General features: G+C 38.3%; 6 protein-coding genes across 15 annotated transcripts; 3 read left to right on the plus strand and 3 right to left on the minus strand.

Annotated features, from left to right (window-relative positions):
* Nucleotides 1-647: 647 nt before the first annotated feature.
* Nucleotides 648-6,291, plus strand: LOC111449579. The gene is made up of 9 exons (XM_023089523.1): nt 648-940; nt 1,335-1,519; nt 2,780-2,958; nt 3,340-3,624; nt 3,709-3,767; nt 3,846-3,882; nt 3,972-4,043; nt 4,721-5,042; nt 5,655-6,291. The coding sequence occupies exons 1-9, from the start codon at nt 817-819 to the stop codon at nt 6,096-6,098; spliced, it is 1,707 nt and encodes a 568-aa protein (XP_022945291.1). The 5' UTR covers nt 648-816; the 3' UTR covers nt 6,099-6,291.
* Nucleotides 6,292-6,901: 610 nt separating this feature from the next.
* LOC111449908 (putative fasciclin-like arabinogalactan protein 20) lies at nt 6,902-8,086 on the minus strand. The gene is given in 3 exon segments (XM_023089996.1): nt 6,902-7,528; nt 7,649-7,861; nt 7,864-8,086. Coding segments are annotated over 3 exon segments (783 nt in total). The 5' UTR covers nt 8,059-8,086; the 3' UTR covers nt 6,902-7,153.
* Nucleotides 8,087-8,543: 457 nt separating this feature from the next.
* LOC111449958 (sulfhydryl oxidase 2-like) lies at nt 8,544-14,815 on the minus strand. 5 transcript variants are annotated; one of them, XM_023090065.1, is made up of 13 exons: nt 14,295-14,815; nt 13,730-13,754; nt 13,544-13,636; nt 12,223-12,404; nt 12,066-12,135; nt 11,893-11,961; nt 11,717-11,790; nt 11,493-11,634; nt 10,879-10,919; nt 10,309-10,455; nt 9,806-10,234; nt 9,512-9,617; nt 8,544-8,691 (listed from the first exon to the last, which is right to left on the minus strand). In XM_023090065.1, the coding sequence occupies exons 1-12, from the start codon at nt 14,498-14,500 to the stop codon at nt 9,557-9,559; spliced, it is 1,539 nt and encodes a 512-aa protein (XP_022945833.1). In that variant the 5' UTR covers nt 14,501-14,815; the 3' UTR covers nt 8,544-8,691; nt 9,512-9,556. The 5 variants fall into 5 exon arrangements, 4 of the variants coding, with proteins under 4 accessions (XP_022945833.1, XP_022945831.1, XP_022945830.1 ...); XM_023090063.1 differs by lacking the exon at nt 8,544-8,691 and adding an exon at nt 9,077-9,095; XR_002711737.1 differs by lacking the exon at nt 8,544-8,691 and having other exon boundaries at nt 9,102-9,617; nt 9,692-10,234.
* A 631-nt stretch (nt 14,816-15,446) lies between these two features.
* On the plus strand, nt 15,447-19,393 carry LOC111449947 (repressor of RNA polymerase III transcription MAF1 homolog). Of its 3 annotated transcripts, none has more exons than XM_023090046.1 (11): nt 15,447-15,595; nt 16,566-16,682; nt 16,804-16,874; nt 16,983-17,032; nt 17,320-17,393; nt 17,475-17,537; nt 17,902-17,989; nt 18,494-18,556; nt 18,627-18,706; nt 18,810-18,881; nt 18,952-19,393. In XM_023090046.1, exons 2-11 carry the CDS (start codon nt 16,651-16,653, stop codon nt 18,971-18,973), a joined length of 615 nt encoding a protein of 204 aa, XP_022945814.1. In that variant the 5' UTR covers nt 15,447-15,595; nt 16,566-16,650; the 3' UTR covers nt 18,974-19,393. The 3 variants fall into 3 exon arrangements, with proteins under 3 accessions (XP_022945814.1, XP_022945812.1, XP_022945813.1); XM_023090044.1 differs by having other exon boundaries at nt 15,448-15,595; nt 18,966-19,393; XM_023090045.1 differs by having other exon boundaries at nt 15,448-15,595; nt 16,585-16,682; nt 18,966-19,393.
* An 806-nt stretch (nt 19,394-20,199) lies between these two features.
* On the plus strand, nt 20,200-22,704 carry LOC111449946 (uncharacterized zinc finger CCHC domain-containing protein At4g19190-like). Of its 4 annotated transcripts, none has more exons than XM_023090043.1 (3): nt 20,201-20,381; nt 21,573-22,464; nt 22,526-22,704. In XM_023090043.1, the coding sequence occupies exon 2, from the start codon at nt 21,632-21,634 to the stop codon at nt 22,439-22,441; it is 810 nt and encodes a 269-aa protein (XP_022945811.1). In that variant the 5' UTR covers nt 20,201-20,381; nt 21,573-21,631; the 3' UTR covers nt 22,442-22,464; nt 22,526-22,704. The 4 variants fall into 4 exon arrangements, with proteins under 4 accessions (XP_022945809.1, XP_022945811.1, XP_022945810.1 ...); XM_023090042.1 differs by having other exon boundaries at nt 21,573-22,453; nt 22,513-22,704; XM_023090041.1 differs by having other exon boundaries at nt 20,200-20,381; nt 21,607-22,704.
* Nucleotides 22,705-23,219: 515 nt separating this feature from the next.
* Nucleotides 23,220-26,776, minus strand: LOC111449945 (fruit protein pKIWI502-like). The gene is made up of 5 exons (XM_023090039.1): nt 25,985-26,776; nt 24,041-24,140; nt 23,860-23,955; nt 23,688-23,768; nt 23,220-23,490 (listed from the first exon to the last, which is right to left on the minus strand). Exons 1-5 carry the CDS (start codon nt 26,554-26,556, stop codon nt 23,428-23,430), a joined length of 912 nt encoding a protein of 303 aa, XP_022945807.1. The 5' UTR covers nt 26,557-26,776; the 3' UTR covers nt 23,220-23,427.
* Between the last annotated feature and the right edge of the window lie 168 nt (nt 26,777-26,944).

The following is a 26,944-nucleotide window of genomic DNA, read 5'->3' on the forward strand; positions in this document are numbered from 1 at the left end:
TTTTTAAAATTAATTGGACCAAATAATAATTTAAATTATTATTTTTGCTTATGATATAATATATATTTTATAATTATTTTATTGTTTATTTATTATACGTCATCTCTTAAAAATAAATTTATTAATATTTAAAATATAATGTTATAAAATATATATGGAAATTAAAAGGTAAATCTTCCATTAAATCTACGAAAATAAATAAATAAATAATTATATATTAATATTTTATTTTTAATAAAATAAAAAAATTAATCCAAATATTTGTTGAATTTATTATTTAATTAAAAATTATTTGTTGACTGAGAGGGAGCTACGAGAGCTTAGACTCAGAGGGGACAGTATCTATTATTATATAACTTTACGGTGCTTTAATTTTGAGGGCAAATTGGTAATTTCAACAAATATAATGATGACACGTGTACAAGGGTGTGAAAAAGAATGAAGGAAAAGTAGTATAGGACAAAATGGAATAATATAAGAAAATAAATATTTAGGGATTTGGCCATGCTTTTTTTTACTTAATTACTGATTTTAACGCAATTAATTAATTAATTAATTGATTGATTAATTGATTAATTGAAAATTAAGGCTCTGCCTGATTTTGTTTAACTAATTTAATGTAAAGCCAGCTTTTTTTTCGTTTCTCATGATCACTAATTCACTGTCCCCACCACACTTTCATGTGAGTTCCTCTTCAGAGTTCTATTAATCTCCATTACATCGCTCTGAAGATCGTTGATCGGACTGGTACTGCTCTTCTCTGTTCTTCGCTTACTGATTTCTTCTAATGAGGTAGCTGTGATTTTGCGGTTGCCGATGAGGGGTTTATCGATATCTGCTTCGATTTCGCTTCTGTTTTTGGTGGATTTTGCCGCGTTCTTCTTGGTTTTGGCTTTATCTCACGATTTGGTGCCTAAAGATTCTGGAAAATTCGTCTTAGGTCTGCACATTTTCTGTCTTGCTCGTGAATTCTTGCTGGATTTGGTCCTCTTTTCTGATTCGAGTGTGGTTTTCTTGTGAATTTGATCGAGATTTTTGCTGGAAGTAGCTGTGGGAAGATTTGTTTATGTTATTTGTGTTTTCGGTTTGTTATTGTCCGACGAAATGGATGCTCTCCTCTTACTTAAAAGGAGGTTAAAGGTGTTTGAGGCGGATTTTGTTGCTTTATTTCTTGATCCTATGAATTGATGTGTGTAAACTTTGAGATTCCTGCAATCTTGTTCTTCGTTTTTGTATTCTGAGCTGCCACATTGTGGAGAATATTTATTCCCTAATTCTTGGTTTTATGTTCTTTATGTTGCCTTTTGTTTATTGATGACGCTTTTTATTTGCAGGACAAGAAAACTTGGGTCCTTGGAAGAATGAGATATTGGAGACTGCTGAAGCTCCAGGATCTGCAAATAACGACTCTCAAGGCCCTCTTCTATTGGCAGCAAATAGAACGAAGCGTCCGGATATTCTTCATGGGTTTAGGGTGTATGAAGGTGGCTGGGACATTGCCAATCGGGATTACTGGGCTGTAAGAGTTGTTCTCATCATTTATTTTACTAACTGTGTTTGATATATTTGCCTTGAAATCATACTATTCTATACAATTTCTTGTTATATGTTTGTGTATGTGTGAGATCCTAGATCAGTTGGAGAGTGGAACGAAACATTCTTTATAAGGATGTGGAAACCTCTCCCTAACAGACACGTTTTAAAATCGTGAGGCGGATGGTGATACGTAATGGGCAAAAGTAGACAATATCTGCTAGCGGTAGACTTGAGCTGTTATTAATAGTATCAGAGCCAAACATTAGGAGGTGTGCAAACGAGGACGTTGGGTGTCACAACCATACTATGTAGAGAGTAGGTTGTATTAGTCATTGTCCTCGATGACTTCCTCGAGGCACAATAGCATCGCAGATTGTGACGCTGGCTGCCAAGGGGGGTAGATTGTGAGATCCCATATTGGTTGGAGAGAATAATAAAACATTTTTTATAAGGGTATGGAAACCTCTCCCTAAGAGACGCGTTTTAAAACTGTGAGGCTGACGGCGATACGTATTGAGCCAAAGCGGACAATATTTGTCAGCGGTGGGCTTGGGCGGTTACAAATGGTTTTAGAGCCAGACACCGGGTGGTGTGCCAGCGAGGATGCTAGGCCCCCAAGGGAGGTGGATTCTAAGATCCCACATCGGTTGGAGAGGGGAACGAAACATTCTTTAGAAGTGTGTGGAAACCTCTCCCTAGTAGACGTGTTTTAAAACTGGGAGGCTGACGGTGATACGTAACGGGGCAAGGTGGACAATATCTACTAGTGGTGGGTTTGGGCTGTTACAAATGGTATCAGAGCTAAACATCGGGCGGTGTACCAGCGAAGACGTTGGGCCCCCAAGAGGGTGGATTGTGAGATCCCACATCGGTTGGAGAGGGGAACGAAACATGCTTTATAAAGGTGTGGAAACCTTTCCCTAACAGATGCATTTTAAAACTGTGAGGCTGACGGCGATATGTAACGGGCCAAAGCGGGCAATATCTGCTAGTGATGGACTTGTACTGTTACCGCATGTATGCTAGCATGGTGTTTCATTGGGGTGGTCATTAATTTTTGGCTTCATACCCGTCGTATCACACCGTAGAATTAAATAGCTGTAGTATGTTTTTGTTGTCATGTTGTTTGCAGTGTTCTTACATTTTAGTATATGATCTTTGCTTGTATTGGCACTTCCTTGGCATTGCTTTTAATAAGTTCTCAACCTGTACTCATTTCTTTTGTGTTAATATGTTTCTGCAGTCTGTTGCATTTACTGGTGCCACTGGTTTCATTCTTTCCATCCTCTGGTTCATTTCCTTTGGCATTGCTCTTTTTATTCATCTTTGCTGTGGATGGAAGTTAAACATTAAAGGTGAAGAATCGAAGACTTCACAGCGGATTTGCCTCGCGTTACTTGTAGTTTTAACATGTGCTGCCACGTAATACTCTACACTCTTATCTCGATGATACACTTAGATATTGAAACCGAACTTTCTTTCATTTAAAATCTTCTTTGAAATCTATTTTATTTGTTGCCTTTTTACATCATTTGGTGCATGAAGCCATCGTATTTCCGGCTTCATTGGAAATGCATCTTATTTATGTTGTTAATCTGTGAGATCTCACATCGGTTGGAGAGCGGAACGAAGCATTCCTTATAAGGGTGTTGAAACCTCTCTCTAGCAGACACGTTTTAAAACCGTGAGGACAATATCTACTAGCGGTGGACTTGGGCTGTTATATAATCATGTTATTTTAATCTCAATTATGTTTGAATTGTCTCAACTCCTTTCTGACACAAAGCTTAACCTTCTTCGCAGCATTGGTTGTATACTTCTATGTATTGGACAGAATGATTTTTACAATGAAGGTTTGCATACTTTGAAGTATGTTGTAAACCAGTCAGACTATACTGTGGATACGCTTAAAAACGTTACAGAATATCTCTCACTCGCAAAGACCATTAGCGTGGCCGAGGTGTTTCTTCCGATTGATGTAATCAACGACATTGACGAGTTAAACGTGGATTTAAATACCGCTGCAGATACAGTGGCAGAGAAGACGAGTATAAATTCTCATAAAATAACAAGAGTTTTCATTGCTATGTATGTATCTTCATCTTGCTCCTTTCAATCAAGTTCATGTTCTTTTACCACACCTAAAAGCTAACATAAATATTGTTCGTATAGGCGTTCAGCATTAATTACCGTTGCTGCGCTCATGCTTCTTCTGGCTCTCGTCGGTCTTTGTACGTAATTCTTATTGTTTTGTTTTCTCGTTTGCTTGACGTGTGCGTATTTTTAACTTGCTGGAATTGTTGTTGCAGTCCTGTCGTTCTTTGGATATCAACATGCAATGTATATGTAAGTTGTTCGTCGTGTGACTGATTTAGTTTACTTTTCAGATTCATGTATATATTGGTAGAATAAAAGTATGTTGTCATATTTTGCAGATTAATACTCAGTGGTTGGCTACTTGTGACAATTACATTTGTTCTTTATGGATTGTTTGTAATCCTTGACAGGTAAGTTGGTTTACAATTTGGCTATATCGTTGCATAGTCTTGTTAGCTAATAACCCTCATATTGGTTTAATGAAATTGCTGTAACGGCCCAAGCCCACTACTAGTAGATGTTGTCCTTTTCGAGCTCTCTATTTTGAGCTTCCCTTCCAGGTTTTTTAAAATGCACTTGCTAAGGTACTCCTCTCCAATTGATGTGGGATCTCACAATCCACTTCCTTTGGGGCCCAACGTCCTCATAGGCACTTGTTCCCTTCTTCAATCGATGTGGGACTTCCCCAATCCACTCCCATTCAGGGCCTAGCGTACTTGCTGGCACATTGCCTCGTGTCCACTCCCCTTCAGTGCTCAGCCTCCTCGCTGGCACATTACCTAGTGTCTGGCTCGATACCATTTGTAACGGTCCAAACCCACCGCTAGCAGATATTGTCCTCTTTGGGTTTTCCCTTTTGGTTTCACTAGCAGATATTGTCGTATTTGGGTTTTCCCTTTTGGGTTTCCCCCAAGGTTTTTAAAACGCGTCTGCTAAGGATAGATTTCCATACCCTTATAAAGAATGTTTCATTCTCCTCCCGAACCGATGTGTGATCTCACATTTACCGTCATCACTTCTAACTTCTTCAAAATTAAAAGGATAAACTGAGTTTGTCTATTTTTTGCTCTGTTTCTCTCTTTTTCAGTGCAGTTTCTGATACTTGTATGGCAATGGAAGAATGGGTGGATAATCCTCATGCAGAAACAGCTCTTAGCAATATCCTTCCTTGTGTTGATCATAAAACAACAAACCGGACGCTAATCCAAAGTAAAAAGATTGTAAACGACATTGTGAGCGTTGTCGATCAATTTGTGTACAACTTCGCCAATGCAAATCCTCCCCCAGGACTTCCCAACTACTGCAACCAGTCTGGACCTCCAATGCCAGCTCTCTGTTACCCATATAACTCTCAGCTGGAAGAAAGTAGATGTGGCGATAACGACGTGACTATCGACAATGCATCAACAGTAAGATTCATACAACGCATTCTGGCTGCATTTTAACTTGGGAATGTTTATGCACCAAATAATAGGGCAATGTTTATAGGTGTCTGTACGTGTATTGAATCAACATCATGACTAGATCTAGATCTTAGTCTAATTGTGTGAGATCCCACATCGGTTGGAGAGGGGAACGAAGCATTCTTTATAAGAGTGTGGAAATCTCTCCCTAACATACATGTTTTAAAACCTTGAGGAAGCCCAGAAGAGAAAGTTCAAAGAAGACAATATCTACTAGTGGTGGGCTTAAACGGTCATAATGGTATCAAAGCCAGTCATCGGACGATATGCCAATGAGGACACTGGGCCTCCAAGGAGGTGGATTGTGAGACCCCACCTCGGTTGGAGAGGGGAACAAAGCATTTCCTTATAAGAGTGTGGAAACCTCTCCCTAGAGAAGAATCCCAGAAGGAAAAGCCCAAAGAAGACAATATATGCTAGCGGTGTGTTGGACTGTTACAAACGGGGAGAACAACCAAAACATATCAGTGTTTATGGTGCCTTTCTCAGTTAATAATCTTTCTTTGTGTTCATCTGTCTTTGTTTCGATAATGATCGATACTTCGGTTATAAATGCAGGTTTGGCAGAAATTTGTGTGCCAAGTATCGGAATCGAAACTGTGCACCACGGTTGGGAGAGTCACACCGGACATCTATTCCCAGATGGTGGCTGCAGTGAATGAGAGTTATGCACTTCAGCATTACACTCCCCCTTTGCTTAGCCTCCAGAACTGCAATTTCGTTAGGGAAACGTTTCACAACATCACCACAGGTTACTGTCCTCATCTGCACCATCATCTCAAGATTGTGAATGTTGGACTTGCAATGATCTCTGTTGGAGTATTGCTCTGTCTCTTGCTATGGATACTATATGCAAACCACCTCCAAAGGAGGAGTGATGTGTCTGCAAAGATATCGTTGTCGATAAACCGATGGAGAAATACGAGCCAAAATTTGAGTAATTCTGGTGGAAACGACGAATCCAGCAACATCAAGCATCAGAAGAGGAGCTTAGAGAGGTAGAGAAAGGAAAAAATAGATAGCAGGTTGGAAGCTTAAGTTTCCTCCTGGAATGGTAGAGTGAGTAGCTATATGCACATGTAGTATATATACCCCTTTCAAGGGATGAAACCAAGGTGGGGCGAAGCGCCATTTTGGGTGGAAATATAATGAATTATGATCCAATATTTTAAAATTGTGTACCGAAAGCACTTTGCGAAATTAGATAGGTATATCTCGATATGTCCTACTGGTAGGCTCTGTCATTGACCCGTTGCATTAACCAGCGCGTAACCTTTTTTTCCCTTACCCCTCTTTTGGTTATGTCATTACCAACTCAAAGCCGTTACCTTAACCATAAGGAAGGGGATGTTGAAGACAAGACTAGTGAAGTCGTAACTAGGTAGCCGTACTAGAAGGTGCTAGCTAGTGACTGGAGTGAAGTCGTAACTAGGTAGCCGTACTGGAAGGTGCGGCTGGATCACCTCTACACGCGCTCGAACCTCCTTGTGGTAGAGTAGACCAATGATAATCTTGTAGTTATTTGACTGTTGACTTTCCTATGCAACCCGACTAAAGTCTCGCAAAAGAAATTCGTCAACCATATTTGATCATTCCCCACCTCTCTCTCAATTTCATTCGTGGGTATCCCTCTCAAGATTCCTTAGACTATTGTTCTCATCAAATATACCGAACTCCTTATTTTAATAGATGACTTTGGTTCATCCCTCTCAAGATTCCTAAACATAAAATTAAAATTTAATACCCAAAAACACATCATTCACAAGGCAATAAACCTATAATTTCACATACAAAAGCTCTTTCTTTAACTCATCATCATAGATCCCAATGATTGTTTCATTGGCACACTCGAAATTTGCAGTGATGCCAATCCTTGGAACAACTACAGAAACGAGCTGAAACTTGTAGGAAAATTGATAACTTCTATATTACAGCTTTCTGCTGAAGATTTCTTTATCACAGATGCATTAGAAGGCAGGAAAAGCTCTAGAAATTTACAAATGGTGAGTGTGTATATGCTGTGAAATGGGAGCAAAAGATTTTCATGGCTTCAGAACTTACCAATGATCCAGTGCCAACCCATGAGTGATGTTTCTCATTTCTGAGCCTGATTCCTTTGCTGAGAGTCTCTCTGCCATAGAAAAAACATCCAGGAGGCCATGAACAAGCAGCCAATCGTTCACATACATGTTAGGATAGATGACTGCAACTCCATTGATCATCAATATGCCGTTTGATTTCGCAACGGAAATTGCAAATCCTTTTGAATATGTAGATAACTTCGTGCCTTTCTCAAGATCCATAAGATCATTCCATAAGATTCTACAATACAGAGAAGGATAATCGGTAAAGTCATCAATGCGAGCGGCCAATGTATCATCTGAAGGAGCAAAGACTGTCATCGTGGACTGACCATTACTAAATCTTAAAATCTGAGATTCAAGAAACAACGCCATTGAAGAATATCCATTAGATCTTAGGGTTTCTATTGCTTCACCAAATGAATTCTTCTCCGTCATTGGACCACACCGGAAACACTTGGAATTTCAGGTCAAAAAACTTATCGGTGCCAAAAACAAGGAGCGAACGTCATCGTAAATCGGCGAGCTACTGATCATGACTCGATTCAAAGAAATTTCATGAAAATATCGGGAAGAGGTTACCGTGAGCGATCGATCGGCCAACATCGTGGAAATCTTGGTGCCCCAACGCGAGCGATTTGAGGCATTCGGGAGATAAGTAGAGAGGCAAGAAATGGAATCGAAGAAGAGAGAGAGAGAGAAGGCTGACCGGATTGGGCGAAAGCAGTATCTGAAGGTGAGAAGATTGTGATTGAATTGGATTGAGAGAGCAAGGATTGGGCTATGAGCTGGAGCATCACGGCCATGGAGACGAAGCCATTGTCGGACAAGATAGAGAGAAGAGTGAGAGAAGGATGAGAGATGAAGAGTGTGGAAGCCATTGAAGAGGCTGTGTTTAAGCTTCGGCATTTGTTTGCAGAGACGAAGTGGAGAATTTTACGGATTTGGACGCTCTTATTTTTGGCGCGAAAAGTTTGACACGTGGCGAGTATGGATTCGCTGAAATTGGTAGTTAAAAGACTTGAGAATTACACCACCAAAGTAGAATAGGATGTGGAGCCATAACCCTAAGGTCATAGGATCAAAACCCGTCTTTGATTAAATAATAATACCATAAGATAATTAACGATAATTTCATAATTAAGTTAATAGTTACATTAAAGTCGAGAAACGTAAACAAAATATGTCGGTATGTGAGAACATATTTTTTTTCCGACCTTGTTCGAAAATGTCATTGCTTTGCCATCCTCTACGAGACGTCGACTCAATATATATTTAATAACAAAATACGTATATTTATTGTATCAACAAATTAAAGTAGTGCAATGAAACATGGTGAACCCATAACCCAATAATAACAAAGGTTATAACAAAACACGTATATTTATTATATCAACAAATTAGAATGGTACGGCGGAAACGTGGTGAGCCCATAACTTAATAATAATAAAACACGTATATTTATTGTATCAATCATTAGAGAGGTGCAACGAAGACATGGTAAGCTCGTAACACTATAATAACAAAACAAGTATTATTTATCGTATCAACAAATTAGAGTGGTATAGAAGAAATGTGGCAAACCCATAACCCACAAAACCCACAAATTAGAGGGGTAAAGAAGAAACGTGGCAAGCCCATAACCCACAAAACCCACAAATTAGAGTGGTACAGAAGAAACGTGGCAAACCCATAACCCACAAACCCACAAAACCCACAAATTAGAGTGGTACAGAAGAAACGTGGCAAGCCCATAAGCCACAAAACCCACAAATTAGAGTGGTACACAAGAAACGTGGCAAGCCCATAACCCATGAAACCCACAAATTAGAGTGGTACAGAAGAAACGTGGCAAGCCCATAACCCACGAAACCCACAAATTAGAGTGGTACACAAGAAACGTGGCAAGCCCATAACCCACATAGAATCGAACCACGTTTTCATTTCAGGTTTCATTTGATCGGGAGATCAAGGTACTGCTAGGATTTTGACTATGATTTCAAAAGGTTTAAACAAACTTAATTATCAAAGGCTACAATGAATCTAAATACCATATTGAAGAAGCTGTGTGTCCAAAAGCCAAAAGCCAATCAAACAAATTATTTAAAGCCTCAGATATGCTAAGTTACATATGCTTCTCTATATTTCTCCTATCTCTTTGGAGCAACCAAGTTTAAGCTATATGCCACTTTGAAAGCAAAAAAAAAAGGAACAAAAAAGGCAAATTTCGAATGATTTGAACTCGAAAATTAGTTCATGATACGTATTTGTATGGTCACTGTGTGATGCACGGAATTGAATCGAATCGAATCAAATTGAATACACCCAACAAACCTCATCTTAGACGGTTGAATGCTCCAAATCTTCAGAGCTTCTTCATTATTTAACTTCTGTTGAGTCATATCCTTCACAAAACTTCAGCTCCGAGCTTCTCCTTGGCCTGAAAATGTCACAAATGGAAGATAAATTATGGGATGACAAGAACATTGTTGGAGGCTCTCTCTCTTTTGATACCTTTCATTTTTTGGTTTCTTTCCCTTATTATATGCTTTTTAAGTCTTTTCGAAAGAGCCAATTACCCTCTCCTAATAATCATATTTCTTTAAAGAATGTCGTTGGTGGTAATACTTCCGACTCTTCTGCTGCGAACGCCAGTAACAAGCAAGTACTCCGAAGGCACAGCTTGCAAGAGCGATTGCCAAAGCAGCCCCCACCGGGACTGCAACTGCGTTTGTTGATGTCGCTAACTCGTCGAGTGCCCCATCGACACCAACATTCCCAAGAGAACTGTTGCTTTTGTATAGAGATACAAGCATTTTACCATAGTAGTTGGTCAAGAATTTATGTACTACATTCTCGTCCCATTTTATCTGCTTGCTGCTGTGAGAACGATAGCAAGATGAGCAAAGTTGCGGCGGAGGCCAGATCATCTTGGGAAATTTCGGGTCTGCGGTTCCCATGGATTCTTCTTCTTTTAATAACCTTTCATTGACTTTGTTGTGTGCCCTCCACAACCAGAGGGCAAAGTCACGAGCTTTGTTGAAAGGACTAGACACACTGAAGATAGTACCTTGAGTTAGATGGTAAGGATATATTAAGAAAATGATACCAAATATTTACTCCAATCTTACCTCGAACACATTTCGTGAAAGTGCTGACGACATTCCTCGCAAACGAAGAAGTTACGGATGAAATCGCATATAGCTGTGAACGCAAACTGGCTTTCTCCGTCCTCAATTCTCACAGAAAGAGAATGCAGTAGAACCCATAATCCACAACTGCAGAAAGAGGCAATTAATCACAGGATTGTAGAAAGACAACCATCTAAACGTTAACTACAACATCAATAGGTTTAGCAACTATACTCTGATTTGGATCATTAATTTGTTTTTCCTCTTATTTTTCCATTTTTCTTTTCTTTTCAGGAAGCACACTGGAGCGAATAAGAACAATCATATGAAACTCTGCATGAAATTCCAACTGCATTCTCCTTAATGGAATGTAAATGGCTAAGAATTCGAAGGCATTGGACCAGAAGACATTGTCACTTTTGTATAGAGAATGTTGCCAATTTTCTCCAGATTTATATATAGGAACCGAGTGTAAATTAATTTCTAGAGATAGCTAAGCTTTTCCACACATTTGGGAAGAACAATTGGGTACTATCTGGCACATCAAATAAAAGTACGAGAAAAAGTTACCTAAATCCCCTCGTATCGTTCTTGCTACCGCGGCAGAAAATCTGCAAACATGACATTCAAAGATAATGAGAATTATAGGACTCTTTGTGTGTATGTGTGTATAATACAAGGGAAGGAGGGAGAGAATGATCAGGTAGTCAGTAGAAAGAGAAGTATTATGTACAGTGAGAGTTTCAAGCGTCTCAAACAAATGGACGTTTTGAAACACAAACAATTCGTTGATATGAAAGAAACAATCTTAAAATTGGAGGTTTCTCTTCAAACTGTTCTGTAGGTCGATTGTTGAATAAGTGCCTACCTTGATCATACGAAATAAAGTATCTTAATCATGCCACAAAGATTTCACGGTGGATGACAAAATCCATATATCTTAATCATGCCCAACATATATCTTAGGAGGTCATCTAACCCTCTGCCAAGGTAAAGATTCTAAGACTTCACTACCATCAAACAAAAAAGATAGTTGACCATGTTTCTTGTATTCGATAGAAAATGAAAATACAGTTCATATCAATACCCAGGGAATACCAGATAGTGGTCGACAAGATACATCAAAGAATGCAACTCATAATTCCAAAAATAGTCTGGTTAAATTTTATGGTTTGTGTACCCACCCAATATCCACGAGGAACATCTTTTCCACATATTTGAAAGTTTTTAACTGCACCTTTTTCACTAGCAACCTCTTCTTGTTTCATATCTGCAAGGCTCAACTCGTCGAAGTTTACAAGTATCTCAGCACTACCTCTTCGACACCTAAGAGAAAGAGAAGAAACATCCCGATAATGAAACAGGAAAATATCACTTAGGTGAAGACAAGGATGAGACAAATATGCACCTCACAGAAGGATGATGAACCACCATAAGTTGAAGAAATTTTATAAAGGGTGCTCGAGTTTCAGAGTTGATCATCTGAAAGCATGCATGTGTAAGTTATCGGTCTATAATTGCTGGAAATAACACATACACGTTTATATACGTATATGTAAGCATGTGGTACAAAAAACTAATTACCTTGTGTTCCAAGATAATATCAAAGGCAGTGGATGTTGCTTCCTCAACATCATAGACTGCTCGAGCAATCTATCATCATCAAATCATTTCAATTGTCAACATCAGGAGTGAAGAAAAATTGTTTCATTTGTCATATAAGCAAATCAAAGTTCTATCATGATGGCTGAACCAACCTGTCCTGGATCTGAGATATTGGATGACAGATGCTCATTTTCAAATGTTTGGTCATCCAAGCCATATGAGCTGGAAGTCAGTTAACTGCTTATTGCTCGTTTCAACTATGCAAAACTTGATCGAGTAAATTAAGAAATGATTGAAAGTACCTCCTACCTGCCCATTTGCTTGTTCATCCAATTTAGTAACTTCTCAGCAGTCCGTCCGTCATCGATGTTACGAATTTCACTTTTCTCTTCCTTAGGATTCCAACTACCAGACACAAAGTTGGAAGGAGGACCCCAAAAGAGCATAGGAAAGTGACCCACCGAAAATTTATCACAGAGATTGGTATTCATCTGTGCTGGCAGACAAGTAAACGACAAGGACTAATCACCAAGATGCCTTCATATTTGTAAAATTCAAATTATGAACAAGGAGACTCAACAAATGTTGTATACTAAAGCCAGAACTATCTTTTTTCTTGGACCTCATTTAGTAATGGGTAAGTTGCACAGACTGCTAAAATTTTCAAAACAATCACACATGAGAAAATAAGCCAAAATAGTGAAAACTATAAACAAGATTTAAAAAAAAAAAAAGTGAAGTCAACAACAAAGGATAAGCTGATACCATCCTTCTAGATCTCAAATTCATGCATGGTAAAGAATTAGTAATATTGGCCATTCACTATGAGGACCCCAAAACGGATACGGTACACCGACTCAAATCATTATTGGTTAACGCTCAATATAAGGTTGCAATTTGCATATCACCCGATATGAAACATGTTTTTAAAAGTTGGAGAAATTTATAAGATAAGATTAGATTATAAATTTAACAATTTTTTGTAATGTACATCCTCATTAGAAAAACTACAAAAAATTAAAACAAATGTCAATAGCATGATATGATTAAATTTAGGAACCAGATGTGTGATGATGACCCCCTCGCAGCTTCAAGTGTAAATGCATGCTATGCCAATCGATAAAAAGTTGAGACTTGCAACAAATTATCTTCGTATGCTAATCAAAATTCAACCATATGTGAATCATTCAGTTCTATGATTATCCCCACAAACCAACACAAGTCCTTTCAACATGTTTTGTGTTCACTCACATACATCTTAAGAAAATTCTCAAGAGATCACCTAACATAAATTGCTCCAAACAAAATATGCTTTAACTATAGAGTTCCTTTGATTGACCTACCGAAAAAGAAGATATGCCTCGTTGGTATAGATAGTACTTTTCAATTTTTTTTAAGCCTTTCTTAGTCATCCTATACTCAAGATCGCTTTCATTCGAATGTGACCTAAATTCATTCATGTACCTCTTCTTTACTCGGGTGTCAGAATGCAAACTCATTATACCTCATCACAAAAATGAACCAGCGCAAGCTAGCAAAAAAATGATACTTCATAAAATCAAAAGGGCAAGCAGAAAGTACTACAAAGATCCCTAAGAATGATGGAATCAATAGTGCAGAATCACTATACCTTCAAAGCGCAGTCAACTCTTGTCATTAATACTTTCCCTGGGTGCACAGCATTAGGTCCATTGAAAAGCCTAGCAACTCTTTCATAATGGGGCTACACGTAGATGTTCGACCAAAAAGCAAGATTAGATAAGTTGTAGCTGTAGCTCTTGAACATAAATTTGAGCATATGAATATGATGTCTAACCTTATAGTTTCTGCAAGCAGGGCACCTACAAGAGTAACAATTATAACACATCACAAGTGTACTTGAACAGAAGCATTGAGATTACTTAAAATAACAAATCACATGTGTATTTTGATTTCAACATTCTACCGTTTGAGTTCTCTGAAGGTAAAAGAAAAGACATCACGAGTCATATGACATGGGCAAAATAGTTCATTGGATTACTCTTCTATAAGAAGCTACGGGCTTTCCCCATAATCCACAATTCCAGAGGAGTATGAGCAATATCCGTTGCTTGGCAACAGAATTCACTGAACACTAACTAAAAAATCAGCCACGAAACACCACCCATTGTTATTCTATCATTCTAGCTTTGCACCGGTAAACGATCATACGTAGACCAAGAACTGAATGAGGTGCCAAGGTTTCTCAAAATGACAAATAAATTCACATACTAAGCGACACTCAAATTTCCGTAGCTCCCAATCCAAGCAGCAAAACATGCAACAAGTACAACAACTAGAAAGCAAATCGCCGAACAATTTCAAATCAACAAACATGTGGGAGAAGGAAAAGAACTCCTAACCAGTGAGCAAAGAATTCAACGACCGCAAAGGAGGCTGGAGCATCCCTAAAAACCGCATCGAAATTGGTGGCGTTCAAATCAATGGCGTAGTCTTCAGAATCCCCGTTCTTATCAGCAACCGTTCTAAGGATCGAACGCGATCCCAACGAAGTTCCAAACCTCAACGCACTCAGACACACAATCAAAACCAAAAGTGTCCGAGACATTGAAATGAACCACCGGCTGCAATAAATGATTCAAACAAGGAGGGAAGAATCCGCAGAGGATCTAACAAAATTTCAAAAAGGAAGTATGATACTAAGAGAAATTAATGGATTCAACAGATAAATGATGGAGACCGGTGGATAAATTTAAGAGAGAGAGAGAGATCTGAGAGAAAAAGGAAGAATATGCCGTCGCCGGAGATGTAGGGATGTGAAAAGGACCTCCGACAGTCGGAAATGGTAGGGAGACGAGTATAATACACGCGCGGGAAAAAGAGTGGGCTTTACGTCTGAGCGCGGGGTCATGTCATCCGCGCCTTTTCGCTCATCTTTGGACAAACGGCACCAGCCGATTAAATAAATGAAAATAGAAATTAAACAAAATATAATTATATTATTATTATTATTATTATTATTTAAGTTTGAATTTTTTTAAATTACTTTAACATTATATTATTTTTTGTGAAATATTTATCGATCTATGATTTTTTTAAAATTTTAATAGAAATTATATTAAAATAGGAATTATTACAAAAAATTCATTAAAAATAGTATTAAAAAAAATAAAAATGGAGGAAATTTGCTGATTCCTACAAAAAAATAAATTAATCTTTTTGTAAAAATAAAAAAATAAATAGTCGCCATGAAAATGAATTATTATTAAAAAATATATATATATTTTTGTTGATCTTTTAATTACTCGTGTTCACATATTTGTGAGGTTTATTATTATTACAAAATTCATTAATTATTTTTATAATTGTTTTTATTATTATTATTTTTTTAATTACACATTTTTCACGACCCGTCTTAAAAATTGGGCCAAGCATGCGTTTTAATTGGGCTGGGCTTTTATACTTCGGCCCATAGTTCTTAAAAAGGCTGTAAACGACGTCGTTCGGTAATCACGACCCAACAACCACCGGTCACCAATACATACCCGAAAATTTTCGGTAGAATATTCGAATATAGGGCTCATAGAACCCATTTTCGAGATTTCGGTAACCTGTTCAATTCCATCACAATAATCAGATTTTGGATATAAACCAGTCGTTTACTCGTCAAATACATCTTCGTTCGAGCGCTTTTGATTGCAAGGTGTGCTCTCAATTCATGTTAGTTTTGTTTACATTTCGTTCGATTGCTCGTTTGGGGATCTTTTTTGTTTGTTTGGTGGTGATTTGTTTTTGTTGAAAAATCACTGTATGTTCTACTTGTTATTGATATTTTTGGGGAATTTTTAATTCAGTCAAGGTGTGTAGGGATGAATATTAGGTTTTTGTGCTCATTTTGAGCCAAAAAGGTTGCACGGGGATTGAAATGTTAGTTCTAGGGCGAGCTTGATTTAAGAATCTAATTCATTAGGTTTGAAGGACATTGCGTGATGCGAGGGTGAATTGCTGGCTTGAGAAGAAGTGGATTATTAGATGAATATTAGGTTGCTGTGCTCATTCGGAGCTAAAAAATGTTGCACGGGGATTGAAATGTTAGTTCTAGAGCGACCTTGATTTAAGAATCTAATTCATTAGTTTTGAAGCACATTTCGTGAAGCGAGGGTGAATAACTGGCTTGAGAAGAAATGGGTTATTAGATGAAAGTGGCAGCCTTCGTTCTCGTGCAGCATTTTAAAGTCATGTTTTTTTTAAGAAATTTTAATTGTGTTTTAGAAAAATACTTCGCGTTACTTTGATAATTTGGCCCATTATGAGGATTCTTTCTAATTTCGTGTTCACTCCTTGGGATCGGCTTCGATTGTTGCTGCCTTTTGCTTTTATTAATTTTACGTGCTGGTGATTTTTGCGTACCATTACTAGCATGGGTTCTATAACAGTGTAGTTTGATGCGTGATTCAATATGAATTAGTATGCTACTGGGTCATTACTTTATTTCTCGGTTAAGATGATTGTTAATTTATTAGAAGTGTATTCCATATTACCAGTTTTCCCAATGGTTGGTGACTTTTATAATAGGTTCTTGATCATCTCGTATTGTTCTTAGCAGACCCAAAGTTTCATACATTATATTTTTTATATTTACATATAATGCTCTGTTATATGCAATCACAAAGATCATCTGCACTATTGAAGGCGAATTTGCACCAAACTACCCAGGAGTAAGCACGGAACTTTCTGTATCTGCCCGCAAGTTAGCCAATGAAGTTCCTAGAATACACCCCGTTTGATAGGTTTGTCTAGTGAAATCAAATCATGGTCTATTTCAATGATTATCCCTTCTCATATTTTCTTCAGGCACTTCTTTTTTCTTTCTCTTACTCAAATCTGAATTTTGTATGACTGTTGTTATAGGTTGAATGATTTCTTGAGCCATTTGAATCTTGGAGAACGTACTATCAAGGGATGCCTAGAAGCTTATTCTTGTAAGAATATGTGCGCTTGGGTGCATAACTGTAAATTTATGCTCATCTGGTCTATATATTTAAGATTTCTTGAAATGTAAACTTTCATTAATTTTTATGTTTGTTAAGGTAAACATACAGGAATAGACAAGAAACTATCTTTAAGCTTGGAGAATGAGGTAAGGATGTTTCAATCTATTTATGACATGGTTGTTTATTTCTCGCTTCTTGTCATATGTTGTTAAAAAGCCCTTAAAACATTTATTGGAAGCTAATCCTCATTAGTATATACCATTAGACTCATGGTAGTAACGGGCTACCTTGCCCGTTCAAACTGCACAACTTTCAATTTTGATGTGTATGCTGTTGCATATTAAATGCATACATATGTGAATGTGCTGCCATATGTTTGAAGTAGAAAAATATTCGCAGCTGGTTTCTTATTGTTTGTCTTCGACTTCTTCAGATTCTTGACTATCTTGGGAAATCATCTGATGCAGACTCTTCGTCACCAGATGAATTTTTATTGAGCAGATCAAGGTATTGAATGCCAACCTGGGTATGATGTCCTTGGTGGTTATTGTATTATATGGTTCCTTGACAAGTTTAACTTCATGGCAGCCGAAAAACTCTGATATACTTGGTTCTCACCCTCAATCATGTGTACCCGGATTATGACTTCAGGTATCTCATATCTGCCAAAATGATCGTTCCCCACTTCATGCGTGCCATCATTAGTTTTTATAAAGAACTATGACGGAGGATTATGGGTAATGCTACTGTCAGCTTATTGGGCGACATGGCAACCCACTTTATATTCCTCCTTGTAAAAATTGTATTGGGAGTGTTGTCAAAAGGAATGACAGACAGTTTCAATGAACTGTTGCTCTAGGAGCTGAGAGTTCAAGTCTCTCCATTTCCAAGTCTAATACTCTCCAGTTAGTGCGTTGGTGCTGAACTTTTGCATTATCTGAATTATACTGAAGTTTCTATAGTTTCATTGTGCTTCCTTACTATGATATTTGCCTACATCTCTGTTGTTTACTAGTGCAATGCAAGCACACCAGTTCTTTACAGAAGAAAGCTGGGACAGTTTCAAACAGATCTTTGACGCGTACATGTTAGAAGCATCTAAGGTACTATTTCCGTGGGCACACTTGTTTGTGCTAATTGATGTCGTGAGGTGTCCGTGTGAATACATAATAACCTAGCTGCTCAAGTATTAATTTTCTAGCATGGTTTGGGTGTTATTGAAGATTATTTTTGCTTAATTAGCTTCTGTTAAATTCTCCCTTTCCTCGAATGTGGAGTAGGCTGCAATTTTACTTTTTTTTTTCCTGTTAGTTTGGGCAGCCATGAATATCTGCACGAAAAATCGCCATCTTATTTCTTATACGCTCAATTCGTTTGGATCAAAATATGTCTACGTACTTTTGGATCTTTTGTTGATTTGAATGTTTATGGAGATGTGGCTATTATTATGGTTGATTTTTCATTGTGAGAACTGGAGAGGAAAGGTTTAGGCCCCTAGTGTGGTGGCAGATTTCTATATCATAGTATTTAGCAATAATGCCTTGATGAAGAACTCATTTGCCAACAACTTGTTGATACGTTCGTACATCCTCGAATACCGATTGCAGGAATGGGTTGAGAATAATGAGGGTGGTTCCTTACTTGATATGACATATAAGGCTCTTGATGAGGTATGTGTGGTTTAAATGGATGTAGATGGCGATATTAGGCACATTAATAACCCCTTGCCTTGACATGCAGGTTGTAAAACTAGCAGAATGTGAAATTTACAGTTACAACCCGAATTCTGATGCGGATCCGTCCATAGAGAGGGGGGCAACGTATGTGTATTTCGATTTATATTGTGGCCTAAAATGTTAGTTCAATATCTAGGAATGTATATATGTATGTAACCTTTGGTATATTTGTTGTGTGCTTCATCAGATGGTCCTTCAATTTCTTCTTTTATAATCGAAAGTTAAAGCGTGTCGTTAGCTTCCGCTTCTGGTGTTTAAGGTACGCTACGCTAAGTTGCTTGCTCCAAAACTTTCAACTAATTTATAACGACCCTTATATTTATCATCAGCTTTGGTGTGGCAGTAATTTGATGGCTGAGGGATTCCATTTGGACGGGAGAGCCTACGAGGAAGATGAAGATATCTTCGATAACATGGATATCTAAGACATACTCCTGTAAGCAATCTGTGCATAAATGAAGACTTGTGTGCATGCATGCATCGCTAATTCTCCAGACCTTACTACTGAATCCATATGGTTTTGGTGTTGGGTCAACCCTTTCGCTTGATCTGTGTTCGTATGGTGGGATGACGTTTATTCTCGTATATAGGAATAAATTGTACAATTCGCCCCGGTCCCCGTCCCCCGTCCCCGTCCCCTAGATGTAACGTAACGATAGAGAAACCTGTAGACGAGGATTGTGAGCTGTTGTGATATATTATGTAAGCAAAATATATATTGAAGAGAGACTTATCTCTGAGGTAATATGATGCAGAATGTTCAGCTTTTTGCACCTAAAAAATGACACTACTAGATCGTAGATATTACCTTAATGAACGTGCACGACATGAACGTTCAATATATTCATTACTAGTTTGTAGAGGTGGTAACTTTCGATCATTCTTTGTAGCGTTCGCATTCTAAAATATACATGTCTACCTCCACTCATCCATTTTTTTAAGATTAAATTTTCGAACCTTATAGGTTTTTTATGACTTGATTGGATTTTTAAAAAAAATAATATTAACGAGTCTCATATAATAGATTAATATTTTAGTGATAACACAGGTTTGTTTAACCTCGGCAATATTTAGTTGCTTAATTATAATTTATTTAATTCTAACTTATTCATCAAATTATCTCGATAATAATAGAAATTAAATTAGTTATAGTGATTTGATTGACGCACAAGCCTCGCCTTGCTTCCGTCAATGTATCAACTATCGGGCCCATAACCACAAAAAATCAAAAAAGAGCCCGAGGTGAAAAAATACACGATGTGATACGTGAATTGCTCAGTAGTGCTTCACTCTAGCAGGAGGCCCGCACGACAGGCTATTAGCTTAGTGGCCCGCCTCAATTCTAGTTGTATATATTATCCGTTTGTCATTAAATAAAATTTTAAGGGTTTTTAGCATAAAAATATTTTTGTAATATAATATTATGAGTAAAATTTAACAATTTAAAAAGCTTGAAATAATTAATTATCAGTTATTAGAATGAAATTTGATTAAAATTTAATTTAGGGAGGCGGAGGAAAGGAAAAGGAAAGAGAAGAGCACGTGGTGAACGGTGGCGGCAGAGAACGCGTAGAGCATGAACGTCTTTTCTGTCTATAAAAAGGGCCCTTTGCTCCCCAATTCGGTCATCCACCGGGCGTTTCTGGAAAGGTGAACTTGAGTCGAAGCGAAGTCAAACAAAACCCTAATCATCTCCTTTTTCTTTCTTCGATCTTCCGATTTCTCTTGCAATCTTGTTTCCCCTCTCCTTCAGGACCAGGTACGGTTCCAATTCCTAATTATGTCCCTTGCTCATCATGTCTAGCGATGGTTTTCTGTTCTTCGTCTTTTTCCGTTTTAGATAGATCTGAGTTTTATGGATGGTTGATTTCTGCTGCTTGATGCGTTTATAAACTTGCGAGTAATCTTGTGGTATGGATCGCGTGTTGATGTTTTTCTTTTTCTAGTTTAGAGTTCTTCTGAACAAAACCTCTTTTGCCAAGGGTTTTGGGGTTTTACGTGAATTGTGCTGCTTATGTTCTTAATGTACGTGTTTTGGCGCTAATACGTTTGTGGCTAACAAGTTGAAGTTGATCAAAACCAAGATTGGAAACATTGTAGAAGAATTTTCTTAGTTTTGCAATTATCGCCACGGAACTTACCTTTTTCTGATGAATGTATGTTGGTAAATCTTGTTAGAACAATTGAGATTAAATTATATGATGTTTTGGGTATCAACTGGGTCTTGTTTCAACTTAGCTAGGTATATGAATGATCATAGTGGTTGGTGTCTTATGTCAAATTGGCTAGCTGAATGGTTGGTCTCTATGTCAAGTTGCATTGATTATTATGTGCTTCAGCTACTTGAATCATTTTCTGCTCGGCATGTTATGTGTATTTTTGTAACGGCCCAAGTCCACTTCTAGCGGATATTGTCCTCTTTGGGCTTTCCTTTTGGGCTTCGTCCCAAGGTTTTTAAAACCCTTCTATTAGGGAGAGGTTTCCTCACAATCTATCCCCTTTCGGGCGAGCGTCCTCGTTGGCAGTCATTCCTCTCTTCAATTGATGTGGGACCGCTCAATCCACCCCCCTTCGGGGCTCCGCCTCTTGTCAACCCCCTTCGGGATTCAGCTTTCTCGTTGGCACATCGCCTAGTGTTTGACTCTGATACCATTTGTAACGGTCCAAGTCCCACCACTAGCAGATATTGTCCTCCTTGGGCTTTTCCTTTCAGGCTTCCCCTCAAGGTTTTTAAAATGCCTCTATTAGGGAGAGGTTTTCACCCCTTATAAATGGTGTTTCGTTCTCCTCTCCAACCGACGTGGGATCCCACAATTTTTTAATACGAGAAAGTAGCATCCTACGTTATCTTTTGTGTTTGTTGAAATTGGATATAATTGCAATATAGCAGATGTTATTGAAGTGCATATTTTGATGGGAAGAACTAACATTGTTTTTTCTCTTCTGTGAGATGCACTTCCGGCCATTGTCATACCAAAATGCAGGTATTGAGCTGGTTTTTGTATCTGAATGGACACCAAGAAATTCTTCCAATTGGTTGAGGAGAAGAAGAAGAGAGCTTTGGAGAAGAAGGAAGCTCCATTGAAATGGGAACAAAAACTTGAAGCTGCTGCCAAGGCAAAGGCTGATCATGAGGGAGGCCGGAGAGCAGGTAAGAGAATTCATAAGAAGCACAGGAAACATAGCCACTCTGATTCAGGTGACTATGAGAAGATGAAGGATAGAAAATCCAAGAGAAAACCAAAACGTCGTCGCTCGTCTAATGATGTCAGCAGTGATGAATTTGGTGACCACTCTGAAGAAGATAGGAGGAAGAAGAGAAACCATAGAAGACATATTCATGATGATTCAAGTTCCGATGAAAGTTACTCCGGTTCTTCTAACGATGATATTGAGACAACTAAAAGAAGTCACTCCCGGCGTCACAAACATCATAGGCGACCTAACTATTCATCATCTGACGATTCTAGCAGTGAGGATGATACTAGTTTGCGAAGGAAAAGGCATGTGAGGCACCACAGGCCCCACCATCGACACGGGCAATCCCATCGATCGTGTAGTATCGATTCTTTAGATTGTAATTATGGCAGGCATGAGGCTAGAAGCCAGTCTTCAGGGAAGTCATCTGATGATAATCATGAAGAAGAATCAGCACTACAATCTCGGCACAAGAGAGAGAATCACCATCACAAACATCGGCACCACCATCATTCAGGTGAGAACAAGCATTCATTCAATGGGTCGACCGAGATCAATGAAAAATATAACGACGATGACCCTGATGGAAACAACCACGATCGTTCCAAGAATCCTCATTAACCTCGTAATGATTCTGATATTGGGTTGATCATTCCAGGATCGTTCCAAGAATCCTCACTAACCTCGTAATGATTCTGATATTGGGTTGATCATTCCAGGATTCTGGCTGCAAATGTTTGTTTTATGTGGATTGCTTCTGAATGGCTTGTTGCTTGTAATTTAAGCATTACAATTATATATCACATTATATATAGGCCGCACGACTCTTGGCTGCTAATTCTACAGCTACTCCATTCTTATAGTTATAACCTAAATCTTATGATTAATCTTTTGCTCCTCTGATACACTTAGCACTGCATGAATATTTGAAGATCCACACTAGAATAAATGAAAGTTTTCGAAAAACCTACTTGTGAAAGACCTCCTAAGGGTAAGAGACATTGGGCTAAAGAGAGCCAAAAGAGGATCTTTCGAATGTTATCAGTTTCGGTATATAGACCAAATGATACAATGTGAGCAAAAGTTTAATACCATTTAAGTTATCATGCTTGCATATCCACCGTTCAAATAATTATATATTTTATTAGACCGAGGTCAGGTCAAGTCAAATCTTACCTGGCTCCATAGAAAACGCTAATGTCTTGATTTGACACAATGCTTCGACAAATCCACTCTAATGCCTTAGGAATCACTTAATTTATGAATTATGATGAACATGGTGGCTTTAGGTTTCTACCATTCCTTTGTCAATTTGTACACTTCCACATTTTTACCTAAAGGGTGTTTCAAGTGGTTGGCAACCAAATAACATAAAAACGGTAGCAACAGACCAGCAAAATCACTCAATTTGGAATTGGCAAGGTATTAGCATCAGTCCTGAAAATTCTGGACATATATATTGTGTTCATCTTCTAGTCCCCAAAAATACATTTATTGTGTTAGTCCAAGCTGAGGTGCGTACCTTCATCAGTAGGGTGAAAAGATGAATATAAACATCCTTGGACAAATTGATGCTACAACAACAATACTATACTCTGTTCGTTTGTTCAAAAATTCTTCAGTATCTTCTCACTAGAGACTCCATCTGCTAAAAGAATTGACGTAACTTCCTGTAAAGAAAGACAAGAAAAACGAAGCGCTTGCGTTAGAGATCATCTCTTTAGTCGAGCCGAGACATTACACAGAATGACTTGCGTTCAAAAGTTTCAGATTTATGATTCAAGTTAGAAATCTTTTCAAGAATCATAGAACAATCCAGAGATAGCAATGAACTAAGGGGTGATAATAACCATGGCGCAGAGACTACCTCAGCCATCTGTTTCTGACCACAGAGTATGACACCAGTAGAGAGAGGGTCGAAGGCTTTCTTTGCTCTAGTGAAGGCAGCCTATAACAAGAACAAAAACATTTCGTTCCCATTAACAAAAATTCCTACGAGTTCAACAGAAGTAGGACGTCTAAGGTCAGACCACACCTACCTGGACATAGCCACTTTCACCAGTCCAATCATGTTCAGGTTGTGACAATACTGGCACAACCTCAATACCAGAAGACTCCCATTCTTTAAATCTATCCTATAAAAGGAAGAAACAAATGAATTTCATAAATCTTGTTGGGTAGATGGTAAGCTGCAATGCAACAAGCAAATACTGACTAAACCTGATAAGCCATCCTTTTGAGGTTTCTTGCCCCATAATATAGCCTCACATCAGACCTTTTAATCGCCCCGAAGCCCGACTCGATTAGAGATCGTATTGGACTAAACATAAAAAAGATAAGTAAACAGTCAGACCAGTAAATCAAATGAAAAAGTAAACAAACTGAAGTTAGTTCCTACTATTGACGGATCAATATGGTTCACAAAAAATATACCGAAGTTCTTGAGGTGTGGAATAACTGGCACATTGAGCAGCAAATGAGTGTATCAACACTCACGTTGTATGTGTGATTGTGTACTTGAAAACGTTAAAATAAACAATGAAGTAGGAGAAGCAGTAGAGTGAATCGTTCGACAAGGACTAGTAACAAATAAAATCAAATCAAATGCTAGACCTATAACACCATCTTATCCTATAGCTAAGGAATGCACCACCAGGGTACTCGGCCTATCAAGGTAATGAAAAACTAGACTAATAACCATGTCACGTCCTATACATAAGAAGCCGATTACCAATTAAGAAAATATAATATCTCAATATCTTCACCCAAAGCCCACAAAATACGAGTAGGTTGTGTCCAAGTAATTAACATGAAAATCATAAATGTGGCCTTAAAGGTTCATACAAAGAGGAAATATTCAAGATATATAACAAATTCTACCACTGAGAAATCACTACAAAAAAAAAAAATAATAAATAAGGTTATAAACTGTGACAATGCCCCCGTTTCTCTTCTTGGGGGAGTGGAGGAGCAGACAGTGGTAATGTTGGAATCTACCAGAATCCCTAACAAGAACATCAATGAGGCATTGAAGAGGGAATCTGTCCACCTAATTACATTTACAGCCCTGACTTCTAACTTCACTGAATTGATAATCCACAATGTTTCTAATCTAAATACATAAGATCTCACAAATTGAGTGCTGAACACACTTAACTGTAGAGTTCCTATGATTGAGCCACCAAAAAGAAAAGTGCACTTTGATGATATAAGTAATCATTTTTAGTTCTTTTAAGCATTTCTTAACCATCATATCCTTAGAATCACTCTCATTCTAATCTGGTCTCGGTTCCTTCACGTATCCCTCCTTTAATTGGGTGTCACAATGGCAATAATTTCGGTGAAGTGAACTCTGCACAGCAGCAAAGTTTAGACACATTCAAACTACTTAATTTGAATAATCTTGGAGACAAAATTGATCTTGACCTCATCTCAAACATATACTCCCTTTTCAAACCGTAGGCTGCATCAATGCCTTTAGAGTTTAGACAGTCTGCCACATTGAATCGTCACTAACAAGTGAGGAAGACAGAGAAATATTTACATGTAAAATCTCCTGAGATTCAAAATTCCTGTGTTTCCCATCAACTAGCTGCCCGTTCTTTAGGCTATTCAATAATCTCCAATAGGTCTCTAGCCCTTGTTATGACTATATCTTTCATACTAAAACGATCTTAAGATTTTGAATCATAAGATGATACTATAAGGGAGATTATCTGAGTGTTTATGTTAGCTTCTGATAAATTTCTTCAATCTTGCTTGTAGTTATCCACAATGCAGACACATTTCAGACATATAAACAATGCAAAACATGAAACGCTCTCACTTTTTACATACTTTTGTCTAGGAACCTGATCAACATCTGAGTTCCAAGCAAAGAAACTATCACAAACTGCCTTAATGGTTGTTCTACTCAAACCTTCCCTTCCCTTAATCAACCACGTTTAGCTCTTCGCTTTCTGCTTCTACACCAGGAGCTAAAGCTAAATGAAACAAATTCAATATATAATCTTGCTATGCCTGTATGCATTTGAGTTTCAAAATCTTCTGAGTCCAATTCGTTCTTAACTAGAAATTTAACAATGAACCTACAACTAGAAAGCAAGGCATGGGGAAAAGCGAACTTAAGAGATTAAACTTCTGCAACGAGAATAAGTGGCGCACCTGATTGCAGATCCAGTGGCAAAAATGAAAACGGTTGGGTAATTCTGCGGCGGCGCGATTTGATCGACATCGAATCCGCTTCCCATGACCTGATTGAGTTGCACGACATCTCCTTTCTTTAATCCACATAAAAGCTCAGCGATCGATCCCTCAACGCTTTTCACCAGGAACTGAAACACGCCTTCCGAAGATGCAAGAGATGGAGGAGACGCGATGGCTAGGAACGTCGGTTTATCCACGTCAGGGACACGAAGCTGTAGGTACTGACCAGCACGCGTGTGTGAAGCAACGAGGTCCGGCGCGTCGGACACGTCTATGGAAACGTGGAAGAGAGACTCGGCAGCGGGCTCGACTTCGACGAGAGGAACTTGGGTCCAAGAAGCAGTATCCTGGCGTACGGCTGCAGCAGCCGCGGTGGCGAATCGTCTGGGAGGTTGAGGGATGTTGAATCTAAGACGGCCGGGTCTCAGGCGGCGGAGGAGAGACATGGAAGAGTGGGGAGGAGGAAAGAGAGCATGGGGAAGAGAAGAGGAAGCGGAAAGGGAAAGAGTTGAGGAAATGGAGAAAGACATGGTCACGGAGCTTTTTGTTATAACTTGGAGTTTGGGCGTTAATGGCCGGGAAGCGACAAAGCCGACCGGTGGCTTCGGCGGGAAGGTAGGTTGCGATCGGTGGCGATTGGATAAAACGCGCCGCTAAAAGCAATAATCGAGTGGGGGCAAACTTATTTGAAGTTACACGTGGCGAGATATGTTAGATCGATTTGCCTTTGTTTGGAGCATTCTCGGCCGTTTGATAGGTTGAAACTTGAAGGTACGAAAGTAGTTTTTAATTTTAAAATTATATAATAATTTTTTTATTTAAAAAATATTACTATAATTTTTCCTATTTTAATTTAAAATGAATTAAAAAATAAATAAATTACAAAAGCGACCCTCTTCCCCTCATAGATCTTGCCTC

Source organism: Cucurbita moschata, unplaced genomic scaffold (genome assembly GCF_002738365.1).
Source record: "Cucurbita moschata cultivar Rifu unplaced genomic scaffold, Cmos_1.0 Cmo_Scf00011, whole genome shotgun sequence".
Taxonomy (NCBI): Eukaryota; Viridiplantae; Streptophyta; class Magnoliopsida; order Cucurbitales; family Cucurbitaceae; genus Cucurbita; species Cucurbita moschata.

Excerpts from the sequence above, each read along its gene's own strand:
- LOC111449579 (XM_023089523.1), top strand. The coding sequence starts at position 817 with ATGAGGGGTTTATCGATATCTGCTTCGATTTCGCTTCTGTTTTTGGTG. Across the intron at positions 3,883-3,971 it reads TATCAACATGCAATGTATAT|ATTAATACTCAGTGGTTGGC; the intron begins GTAAGTTGTTCG and ends CATATTTTGCAG. Across the intron at positions 5,043-5,654 it reads CTATCGACAATGCATCAACA|GTTTGGCAGAAATTTGTGTG; the intron begins GTAAGATTCATA and ends TTATAAATGCAG.
- LOC111449958 (XM_023090065.1), bottom strand. The coding sequence starts at position 14,500 with ATGTCTCGGACACTTTTGGTTTTGATTGTGTGTCTGAGTGCGTTGAGG. Across the intron at positions 13,637-13,729 it reads CTGCTTGCAGAAACTATAAG|CCCCATTATGAAAGAGTTGC; the intron begins GTTAGACATCAT and ends ATCTACGTGTAG. Across the intron at positions 10,920-11,492 it reads ATGTTCCTCGTGGATATTGG|ATTTTCTGCCGCGGTAGCAA; the intron begins GTGGGTACACAA and ends TCATGTTTGCAG.
- LOC111449947 (XM_023090044.1), top strand. The coding sequence starts at position 16,651 with ATGAAGTTCCTAGAATACACCCCGTTTGATAG. Across the intron at positions 17,033-17,319 it reads CTTTAAGCTTGGAGAATGAG|ATTCTTGACTATCTTGGGAA; the intron begins GTAAGGATGTTT and ends CGACTTCTTCAG. Across the intron at positions 18,882-18,965 it reads TTCCGCTTCTGGTGTTTAAG|TAATTTGATGGCTGAGGGAT; the intron begins GTACGCTACGCT and ends TTGGTGTGGCAG.
- LOC111449946 (XM_023090041.1), top strand. The coding sequence starts at position 21,632 with ATGGACACCAAGAAATTCTTCCAATTGGTTGAGGAGAAGAAGAAGAGA.
- LOC111449945 (XM_023090039.1), bottom strand. The coding sequence starts at position 26,556 with ATGTCTTTCTCCATTTCCTCAACTCTTTCCCTTTCCGCTTCCTCTTCT. Across the intron at positions 24,141-25,984 it reads GCCACTGGATCTGCAATCAG|TCCAATACGATCTCTAATCG; the intron begins GTGCGCCACTTA and ends TTTTATGTTTAG. Across the intron at positions 23,956-24,040 it reads TCAAAAGGATGGCTTATCAG|GATAGATTTAAAGAATGGGA; the intron begins GTTTAGTCAGTA and ends TTCCTTTTATAG.